Source organism: Zingiber officinale, chromosome 5B (genome assembly GCF_018446385.1).
Source record: "Zingiber officinale cultivar Zhangliang chromosome 5B, Zo_v1.1, whole genome shotgun sequence".
NCBI classification, from domain to species: Eukaryota; Viridiplantae; Streptophyta; class Magnoliopsida; order Zingiberales; family Zingiberaceae; genus Zingiber; species Zingiber officinale.
The window spans coordinates 84,147,794-84,158,793 of NC_055995.1; the positions used below are offsets into that span (position 1 = coordinate 84,147,794).

At 39.3% G+C, this 11,000-nt stretch overlaps 2 protein-coding genes across 6 annotated transcripts; one reads left to right on the top strand and one right to left on the bottom strand.

The window, feature by feature from the left end:
* Window positions 1-818: 818 nt before the first annotated feature.
* On the top strand, window positions 819-2,389 carry LOC121984736 (probable auxin efflux carrier component 5b). Its single transcript, XM_042537852.1, has 5 exons — window positions 819-1,505; window positions 1,616-1,701; window positions 1,773-1,930; window positions 2,014-2,090; window positions 2,192-2,389. The coding sequence occupies exons 1-5, from the start codon at window positions 856-858 to the stop codon at window positions 2,259-2,261; spliced, it is 1,041 nt and encodes a 346-aa protein (XP_042393786.1). The 5' UTR covers window positions 819-855; the 3' UTR covers window positions 2,262-2,389.
* LOC121984737 (E3 ubiquitin-protein ligase BRE1-like) lies at window positions 2,328-5,882 on the bottom strand. 5 transcript variants are annotated; one of them, XM_042537854.1, is made up of 4 exons: window positions 5,579-5,882; window positions 5,427-5,478; window positions 4,132-4,488; window positions 2,328-2,803 (listed from the first exon to the last, which is right to left on the bottom strand). In XM_042537854.1, exons 3-4 carry the CDS (start codon window positions 4,471-4,473, stop codon window positions 2,537-2,539), a joined length of 609 nt encoding a protein of 202 aa, XP_042393788.1. In that variant the 5' UTR covers window positions 4,474-4,488; window positions 5,427-5,478; window positions 5,579-5,882; the 3' UTR covers window positions 2,328-2,536. The 5 variants fall into 5 exon arrangements, with proteins under 5 accessions (XP_042393788.1, XP_042393790.1, XP_042393787.1 ...); XM_042537856.1 differs by having other exon boundaries at window positions 4,132-4,491; XM_042537853.1 differs by having other exon boundaries at window positions 5,406-5,478.
* Window positions 5,883-11,000: the final 5,118 nt, after the last annotated feature.

Below are 11,000 nucleotides of genomic sequence, written 5' to 3' on the forward strand. Positions count from 1 at the left end.
TTGAGAGCACGTCTTGAATTTTTTTACCCTATCAATTTAAAAATTCACTATTTTAAATTTATATAATTCATTATTTTTAATTTATATTATTGAATTTAAATATAAGAGCATATATATTAAGAAAATTTTTAACCGTATATTTCTGAGTTTTCTATGTCAATGAAATTGACTAATTGATCTATAACCGTTCAAAATTTTAAAAGTTTGATATTTTCAAAAAAGGAATCCTAAATTCTATTAATAATGTTGGTTAGTGGGTATTATTTTAGATCTTATAATGAATTTGTAGAAATTTTATTCTCAATTTATACTATTAAATTTAAATTTGAGAACATAAATATATTAAGAAGGTTTTAATGAGTACATTAATTTTGATTTAAAGTAATTTAGGATTTTTTTAAATCAATTTAAGAAGAAATTGATAAATAATCTAAAGAGAAAGAAGAGAGATATTTCAACAATATGATACATTTAAATATTATAAAAATTGAGCATGTGATTTGATAATATCTTTAGTAAAATGCTGAATTATATTGATAGACATTGTTGAATTGTATTAAAAATACTACTAAATTCTATTAAATATACTAAATTACTTTAGAACATGATCTGAAATGTTTTGTTCACTAATATAGAATTATATTTTAAATATTAAATAAAGATTAAAAAAATAATACTATATTTTGTTGTAATTTTAATTTCAGAGCATTGAATTAGTATAGTTGGTAATATTTATAATACGAAGGGGGTAAATGCCATACCCTGTTATATAAATCTCCAGCCAGAGACCATGACGACAACGCATTGATTGCCGGAGGTGAAACACAGAGCACAGTGAGCGAGGAAGAAGCCATAATGATACGATGGGGCGACGTCTACAAGGTGGTGGAAGCGATGGCACCGCTCTACGTGGCGCTGGGGCTGGGCTACGCCTCCGTCCGGCGGTGGCGGTTCTTCACGGCGGATCAGTGCGACGCGGTCCACCGTCTCGTCGTCTACTTCGTCGTCCCCTTCTTCTCCTTCCGGTTCACCGCCGGCATCGACCCTTTCGCCCTCAGAGTAAGCGTCCTGGCGGCCGACGCGCTCACCAAGCTGCTGATGGCGGCTCTGCTCGCCGCATGGCACCGGTGGGGCTCCTGCAGCGCCGGCTGGGTGCTCACCGTGTTCTCGCTGGCGCAGCTGACGAACACGCTCGTGGTGGGGGCGCCGATGCTGGAGGCGATGTACGGGCGGTGGGCGCAGGACGTGGTGGTGCAGATCTCGGTGGCGCAGGGGGTGGTGTATTTTCCCGCGGTCCTGTTCATGCTGGAGATGATCAAGGCCAGGCCCGGAGGCGGCGAAGGTAAAAACTGCGAGGCGGAGGGAGGCGGAGGCAGTGAAGAAGGGAATGAAGACGGCGGAAGATGCCGGTGGTCGCCGGTGTTGGTTGTGCTGAGGAAGCTGGCGGTGAACCCCAACGTCTACGCCAGTGTTCTCGGCCTCGCTTGGTCTTTCCTTGCGAAGCGGTAATAATACTAAATTTAGTGGTCAATCTCATATTTTTTTTATTTTTTATTCTTTAAAAAAAAGTTTATATGTATCTAAAAATAATTATTTTATTTTATTTTACAATTAGGTGGAATTTGGTAATGCCAGGGATCATACAAGGTTCAGTGTTGGTGATGGCCAACGCAGGAACAGGAATGTCCATGTTTAGCTTAGGTACTAAACACATAATTAAGACATCTTAATAACATACTAATTAGTTCATTAACTGGCTCTAATCTTCTCAGGCTTGTTCACGGCACTGCAAGAGAAGGTGATTATGTGTGGCTTAAAACAGGCTACTCTGGGAATGTTTCTCAAGTTCATCGCTGGGCCGGCGGCTGGAGCTGTAGGAGCCCTTGTTCTTCAGCTCAGAGGGGATCTCCTCAGGGTGGCCATCATACAGGTAACTTAACTTTAGGGTTCCTGGAACTGAAAAATAAATGAGTTTTTTGTTTCAAAATGAATAATTTGTGCCTGCCTTTGTAGAATGCACTGCCTCAAGCTATCTCCTCCTTTGTTTATGCAAGAGAATATGGAGTGCATCCAGATGTACTTTGCACAGGGTAAGTGAAACAGAAGATTAAATACTACTACTACTAATAATAGTTAGAAGAGATTTAATTGTACAAAAAAAAACCTAATTTGATTTTTTCTCTTTTTGCAGAGTGATATTTGGAACAGTAATGTCATTACCAGTGTTGGTGGCATATTATGTTGTATTAGGTTTATTATGATAAATTCAACTTGCAAATCTCAGTTTAACTTCCTCTTCTCTTCTCACCATAGTGATTAACAACACATTAAGGCTTATAAAATAACAAGTTTTATTTGATCAACAGTTTATGAATGCTGATCGTTTTCATAGAGGTGAAATGACTATGGATAATGAAACCAACTACAGACTGATGGATTCTGAAAACCCTACTTTTAATCTGGTAAACAAGAAAATTCTTAGAAAGAAAGTATGGTGAGGCTGACTTCGGTTGTTTCTGATGTGCAATCATGCATGTCAATTGGATGATCTTGCGGGAAGGTAAATAAGATGAACATCGGTCACTTTCAGTTTCTTCGTGCACGTTGGGCATTTCTTCCGATCCTGAATGAAGGCTTTTATGCATCTTAGGCAGAAGATATGGCCGCAGGTCGTTGTTGAAGGCTGAAACAATGGGTTCGTGCAAATCGGGCAGTACACAGCCGTTTGCGTTGTGTTTGTGGATGCGGTGGCACTTGTGCTTGGGGCTCCAGACTGCCTTCCAGATGCCATCTTATTCTTCCTCTGCATTTTACAAGAAGACGAATTTGAATCTTAAGAAAAAAAAATAGAAAGTGAGTGAAAAACAACTACTAAAACAAGACCAGTACAAAAGAATGATGAAGAGTATCTCAAGAATTAAAGAACAAGAGAAGATATATAACCTGGAAATCAGCAGTCAAACTTATGAGAAACTATCACACTAAATCAAAAAGAATTCTGGAATTACTTATCAACTATTAGAGAAGAAGCTGTAATATTAGAGTTCTATGGAGCATTTCAAAATTAAGAACATGACGAATGCATAACCTGGAAATCAGACTATCACACAATCAAAAAGAGTTCCGAATTCACTATATGGTTGGCCACCCTAACACAATTCTTTATATAGGCACTACCTTCTCATCCAAACTTTTTAGGGACCAGGACCTTTGACTCTAAACAAACAAAATATGATCTCAGCTTGTATTATTTACTTAAACAAGTAATGTTGGTGCTGTAAGCAATATACCTATTGTGCTTCAGAACAAACTAAACATAAACCAACTGCCAATTATGTGTTACTTAACCATGTGACATTGGGAATCAAACAAGCAAAAACACCAAATGGAATAGCTACCACTTGGAGTATTCAGTTTGAACATACAAAACTAGTAACTCTTATACATGAAAGCAATGTACCGATTCAGCTTCCAAACAAACTAAATACAAACCAACTGCTAATTATGTTAACAAGGTATAATATTGGGGACCAAGCTAAATACAAACCAACTGCTAATTATCTTAACAAGGTATAAGGACCAAGCGGTCAAAACCTTTTGGAATCTTTGCACTTATACTAATCCCTTCAGCTTTTAGACATCAGATTAGTAACTTTGACAAATATAGTTCTAACCACAAAAATTACAAAGTGGGGGGCATCTGCAACATATGTCTTTGAAAACAAACTGATAAGAGAATGAACTCAATCGATTTCCTCTGTAAAGAATTCTCTGAATATTTTGTTTGACATCATAGAATGTCCCTGAAAATTGTATTGACCTTGGGATCTCAAACCACTTGATCATTGATAAGGCTAGAATCTGACGATTATTTCATGTGAGTTATCCTTTCCTCAAATAGTAAATAAATGGTGACTGACATGGGCCCATGACAATGACAAAAATCCCTAAATCATTGATAAAAGTAGCAAGATTATGAAACCATCGTCATGGGCAAAGCTTATCGTTGTGTGTCAACCTGCGTAAGAAATAAGTTCAAGATGTGATACAAGGGAAGGACAAAGCTTAGTATCCTTTGGAAATTAAGCACCTCCTCCAACAGAAATATAAAAATGTCGAGAAACTAAGCACCTTTGGAAATTCACATGGAGAATTGAGTACTGTAACACCATCATCCACTGATTTACATAGTTGTGTTGTTGATCTTGCCACTTGATCAACAACACAACTATGTAAGCAGTCACTTGCCGATGTGGAATTCTTTTCCTGCCATCCAGTAGCATAATTCTGCTGAGAACCACTGGAAAAAGATGTTTTTGAAGGAAACGGGTGTTTGCAATCAGGGGTCTCCTCATGCAGCAGGTTCTCTACTTTTGTAGAATACTTGAGATCTAAATTAAGATCCCGTTTATCATCAGAAGCATTCTTCTTGCGTCTCTTTGTTATTTGCATTGACAGACCAATAGTGTTCATCTATGCAACAACAAGCTGCTTCATCAACAAGAAAAACCTATTTCACTAAGGGAAATAGACCAAAGAAATGACTCCACAATATATTTTTAAAACATAAAAAACTAAAAAAGTAAAAGGGGGAAAAATCATTTTTTTTGAATGTTTTTTCATTTGAAGCTAGAAAATGATATGTTTGTGACTACAACGATTTTGTATGTGTCACTATAAATGTTCAAATTTTTTTCATACAAAGATTTTGTATTTTCGCTATCAATGTTCAAAATATTTTCACATGATAACTGACAACAGCATTTATCTGATAAAATATGGTTAATTATCGTTTATGATTTATAATATATCTTAAAATTTTGCAATACCTACAATACACTTTAAATTTGTGAGATTAAAGTTTCTTCGGATTATTTTAAAGGGAAATTTCAATTTTCTGTCACAGTTAACCCCAAAAAATATCTCTTAAAATTTCATTGTTGCCCCAAAACCCCCCTCAAAGAAAGCAAACTCATGGGTGCATTTGTGGCAACACTAAAGATCTTAAAGGTGTTTTTGTAAAGAAATGGTAAGTTTCATAGGCAATCTAACAATAAGTGCAAAGAAAAATTCTCCCTTTTTATCTTGATGTCAGTTGGAGTTATATACAAAAGAATGTTACTCTAATGACACTTATTTCTATATATTTCAATGTTGTACTTTTTCATCTATGAAACTCCCGATAATAATTGTTAATCATGATTACTGAAAAAATATATAAAATTAAGTTTCTACTACCTAAAGAAGGTTCAATGCATACACGTTTATGCTTATTTCAAATACACAATTGGTGGCTAGGGTTCGTGCTAGTAGTTAACTAGTAAATAGAATCACATACTTGCGGGAATTTGTAGGAAATAAATGCTAAAATGACTTTGAAGGGGCACATATGAAAAATTCCATACTTTGTTAACGAGCTAACTCACTGTCACAAAGAACGATAAGCCAGATCTAGGGAGATTAATGGAAACTTCAAACCTGAAAGAAAACAAGACCAATGTACAAATTTCAAACCTTGAACGGCGAGAACAGCGACGATTTCAATAAAGAAGAGACAAGACAAACATTGAGATCGAACCTGGTAGCCAAGCCTCTTGGTTTTACTCGAAACAATGTCCTTGCGTCCTGGGCAGCTAGGGTTTTAGAGAAGGATCTGGATCTTTAGAGTCGTCGGCCGCGAAGTAGATGAACGTGAGAAAGGGAAGACGGGAAAGCGGATTGACAACTTTTTCCTCTCGATCGCCTGCGACATCGGCAGCTACAGTGATCGAGCGAGCGGCCGGGAGGCGGCCGTATCGCTTTCGCCTGAGGCGGTCTGCGGAGCGAATAGATTAACGATCCAGCATCGGCTTGTTTGGCGGCGGCATTCGGGACGCGGGACCAGCAGCTCGAGTTATACGCTCGTATAATGAGCGGTGGATGGAGTCGAAAACGCCTATATCCAGCGGTCGTGACATGGTTTTATTTTCTTAATTTGAAAACCATTTTGCATGAAATCCAAAATCCAAGATAAGAGCAGCTGTTTTCCTGGGCCAATTTAATAGAAAAATCTAATTTTCAACTGTATCAACAGATTAAAAATGCAAAAAAAAAAAGAGTAGTTGTTCCTCACGCACAATAAGACTTGATTAAGATATACCAAAAGAAGATGTGACAAAGTTGTACCTGAATGATATTTGATCAAAATTTTCAAGTAGGTATCCATATGAATTTATGAGCTTCTCTGCACACAACGATATTTGTGGTTTACCAACTGATCTTGACCGTGAGTAAATCATCAGTTGACTTTGTTGTCAATTGGGATCGTGTGGATAATAATGTGATTTTAGAAGTCTAGATGAGAGCAAATAAGAAGAAAGAGGTTGAATGATAGTTAGGGATTCTTCGGTATAATCACTTCGATACTTAAGATAAAAAATGAAAAAAAAAAATGAGTATTATGATTTTGATGTATATATGTGTGTATGTATCTTAGATGTCAGAAATAGTTACTTTTTATAGGGAGATAAATAAACTTTTTTCTTCTGTTCTGATTTTCACGTTATTATTATTTAACTTCTTAAATAATTAAGACTTATTCATATCGTTGTCTTTTTCTTGAAATAATTTAAGATTTGTACTATGATTATTTTTTTCTAAAATAATCTGAGATTTACACGACAATTATCCTTTTCATGAAATAGTCATGTATTCCAAGTTAAGTCCGTTGGGTCACTTCAAAGCTAGAGGGAAGGATGAATAGCTCGTCTCGTTCATTCGCTTGCTTCGTATATGTTGGTTTATAGCGGATAGAATCGAAGTCAACCTCTCCAATGCTAACACGTATATTTACTTGATATCCACTTTAAGAAGAGGTGACTAATCTAAAGATCCACACACTAAGCATCCCCTCCAATAAGAAAATAACTTCTTCTCGGAACAACCGGAAGTGGAGAAATCTCGTACAACACTCACACAACAAGATACAACTCGAAGCAAGAAATAAATACAGAAATACAAAAGAAAATCTTTTCTTGCTTGATCTTGTGTAGCTTGAGGATGCCTCTTGACTCTTGGGAGTGCAGCAACACTTGTCCCAAGAATGCTCCAAGAACTGACGATGATGAGTGTGAAGAAGTGAAGAAGAACTCATGTGAGTGCTGTCTCATTTGAACATGTTGTCACCTTTATATTCCATAATCTAGGGCTCCTAATCGATTGGGCCTCTTCCCAATCAATTATCACGTCAGATCCCAGCGATCTCAGCCGTCCAAAACCTGCATCCTGTGCAACGATCATATCCCAATCGATTGGGGAGGCTTGAATTGATCGACCGATCGATTCAGAGCACCTCTATGCTCTCGCTGGGCCCTGAATTGATTGACCGATCGATTCAGGCTTCCTCGTATTCCTGCTAGAAATCCAGCCCCAATCGATCGGCTGATCGATTGTCATGACCCAATCGATCGGCTAATCGATTGTCGTGACCCAATTGATCGGTTGATCGATTGGTGTGACCCAATCAATCGGTTGATCGATTGGGAACCTCTCTATGCTCCTGAGAAGGTCTCCCCAATCGATCGGCTAATCGATTGGGCTGCTTTCACTCGCAGCACACTCCCAATTGATCGCCTGATCGATTGGGCTCTGATTCAATCGATCACCTGATCAATTGACCAATTCTAACTTGCCTAACTCAAGTTTGGGTTCCCAAACCCAACATCCAATTAACCTTGACCTGTTGGAACTCCTCATTGCCTAGCATCCGGCCAACCTTGACCTATTAAGACTTCTTCACTAAGTGTCTGGTTAATCCCTTGACCCACTTGGACTTCTCTCTTTGTGCCAAGTATCCAGTCGATCCTTTGATCTACTTGGACTTCCAATCACTAGATGCTCGATCATTCTTGAGCCACCTAGATTTCCATTACCTGGATTCACTCACTAGGACATTCTTACTACCTAGCTTCACTCGCTAGGGATTTCACCTAGCTTCACTCACCAGGATCTCCATCTGCCTAGCTTCACTCACTAGGTCTTTCACCTAGCTTCACTCACTAGGATTTTCTCACTACCTAGCTTCACTCACCAGGACTTTTCCTTCTGCCTAGCTTCACTCACCAAGGTTTTTACCTAACTTCACTCACTAGAATTTTCCTTCTGCCTGACTTCACTCACCAAAACTTTCAACACCAAGTGTCCGATCAACAATGCCCCACTTAGATTTTCCTCTTCTACCAACCTTCCCGTTGGACTTATCCTTGTCTAACCTCCAGTTAGGACTTTCCCAATTAAGTATCAAGTTAACCTTGACTTACTTGACTCTTCTTCTTGTCAACCTGGTCAACCTTGACCAACCTGGTCAACCTTAACCAATCTTGTCAAACGGACAATTGCTCTTACAAGCTTCATAGATTGTCAAAACAATCTTCGTATATTATCAAACATTGAAACTTACACATTTCGATCCAAGCTTGAGCCAATTCAAACTTAGTCAACCTAGTCAACCTTGACCTAAGGGAATTACACCAACAGAGTCATCAAGCAGATGGGAGATCCAGGAGTAGGGGTGCCGAGGAGTCAGGGTGCACCTAAAGAGTCGGGGGTTGACTTGTGGTACGCTTAAGAGTCGGGGGTCAACTCGTGGTACGCCTAAGAGACAGGGTGAGCCCAAGAAGCCAGACTGCATCCAAGGAGTTGGGGGTTGACTCGTGGTACGCCTAAGCAGTAGGGGTGCACCCAAGATGCTGGGGTGCCCTCAAGTAGTTGGGGTGCACTCAAGAAGTAGGAGTGCACCCAAGGAGTTAGGGGTCGACTTATGATACACCTAAAAAGTCAGAGTGCTCCCATGAAGCCGAAGTGCACCCAAGAAGTTGGGGGTCGACTCGATTTTCCCTTTCCTAGAACCAGCATCTCAGCAGGGTGACTACCTTCTCTTATCCACATGGCGCTAAGAAGTTGGGGTGCACCCAAGAAATCGACGGTCCACTCGATTTTCCCTTTGCTATAACCACCATCTCAGTAGAGTCACCATCTTTTCTTATCCACGTGGTGCCCACTAATTACTCTATGGATCACAATTCTCCCTTTTAGTCTAATCAAAGGAGATGTTAGTCTGACTGGCAGGACTATTGTGTGATCAGGATAATTCTAGCTACCTCAACTGCTTAAAACCATGTGGTGGATCTATTGCATATTTCTGAAGAGATTACACATTAATGCCGGCACGCCTCAGTCATTATGTCTTTAAATGCAACCACTCCTTGTAAGCACTTCACCTGCATTATCCACCTCGATTCCAGAGCCTAGAATGCACCAGTATGTCTTCAAGATTGTATCACATTAATGTGATGCAGAGAAGACTAGGTGCCTGATAATGCCTAAAATCTATATTAAATGTCACAAATAGGCTTATCAAATTAACAATTTAATATTTCACTGAACCCCTTAATTTCACAATAACGTTGTAGTAACGAGCCCAGGATCGATCCGAGGAACCAACGGTAGAATGTAATTTAGGATTGCCTTTTATTCCTATTTTTTGGGGTTTTCGATATAAAAATGGAGTTGGGGGTTTAATGCTTTGAATCTAAATCTAACAAATGAAAGCACAACAAATAAAAAAATTACTCTAATGCATAAATGAAATCTACTTGTGTGCCAATAATCAAACCCAAACGTATTGTCACTCTACGTTGTGATTAAATTATTAACACACACTTAAACTAAGATTGAAATAGCAAATATCAAATTAAATCTGATCTAAAGCAAAATGTAAACCCTAACTTAAAACTCAAACACTAAACAATTAACCAAGCATCAAATAACACTTAAACCAAGCTTTAACAAGGTAATGAAATACTAAATTACTTGCTAAAATCATAAAAAAACATCAAATGAATCTGTTCTAAGATGTAAAACAATTACAAAATGAAATAAACCCTAACCAATCCAACTCGCAACCAATCTCACCAAACTTCACACTCTTGCCGTCACACAAGAGTACCAAAATCGAAACCACCCAATTTCAGACCTCAGTGGAGATTCTAAGCTACAAATCAGTTCGAGGAATGCTCACAAGTGCCGACGGACCACCCCCGACACCCTGGAAACAACCCGAACCCAAGAAAATGCCGAAAATGTTGAAAATCTGCTACCGGAGCTCTCTGAATCTGGATCGAAGTCGTGGATTGCAGATGGGCATCGGATGAAGCTCAATAACACCGGCGGACCACCTCCAAGCGTCACTGATGGGAATCGGAGCGCAGATTTGGAAGACCACCTCCAAATCTAGCGAAAACAGAGAAGTCGCCGTGAGCAGATTTTCCGCCGGAGAGAACACTCGCCGGTGCTCCAGATGATCGGGATGAGCTGCAAAGAAGTCTTCCACCAAGGTAGAAGCTCGGGAAATGGATTGGAGAAGGAAAGGGGCCGAAATCCGGAAGATTGCCGCGAGGACGAGGCTGCTGCGCGCTGTGGAGTCGACGAAGAACACAAAGCACTGTAGCTTCTCATTTAAACAGATCTCAGATTTGAACCGACGGCTGAGATTGATTTGGAGCTAAATCAACGGTGAAAGTTTGCCCAAAATCCGATCTGAAGGTACTGATCTTGCTCTAGGGTCTGGATCTACTCTCCCTTAAGTCGGATCGATCAGATCATCACTGGATGGCCCGGATCTGCACAGTATTCAATGAACGGCCCAGATTAAGTCGGGCTGGATCAATAGCTAGATGAACTCAGATCTGCATCAAAACTTCTGGATCTTCGTCAATGGCTCAGATCTGCTCCCCATTAGGTTGGATCGGCCAGATCTTCAACGGATGGTTCAGATCTGTCCTATTCTTGATAAACGGCCCAAATCGACCCAAAGCTTGATCTTGTCTTTTGAACTCCGATTTGAGCCCAATTCCGGTCCAAATAGATCCAAATCTAAGATCCTTTGATGCCTACAAAATAAGAATCAAATATTAGCATCAAATAACACCAAAAATAATATAATTTGTAATTAAGTCCAAAAT

Excerpts from the sequence above, each read along its gene's own strand:
- LOC121984736 (XM_042537852.1), top strand. The coding sequence starts at position 856 with ATGATACGATGGGGCGACGTCTACAAGGTGGTGGAAGCGATGGCACCG. Across the intron at positions 1,506-1,615 it reads TGGTCTTTCCTTGCGAAGCG|GTGGAATTTGGTAATGCCAG; the intron begins GTAATAATACTA and ends TTTTACAATTAG. Across the intron at positions 1,702-1,772 it reads AATGTCCATGTTTAGCTTAG|GCTTGTTCACGGCACTGCAA; the intron begins GTACTAAACACA and ends TAATCTTCTCAG.
- LOC121984737 (XM_042537857.1), bottom strand. The coding sequence starts at position 4,473 with ATGAACACTATTGGTCTGTCAATGCAAATAACAAAGAGACGCAAGAAG. Across the intron at positions 2,804-4,131 it reads CTCCATGTGAATTTCCAAAG|AGGAAGAATAAGATGGCATC; the intron begins GTGCTTAGTTTC and ends TGTAAAATGCAG.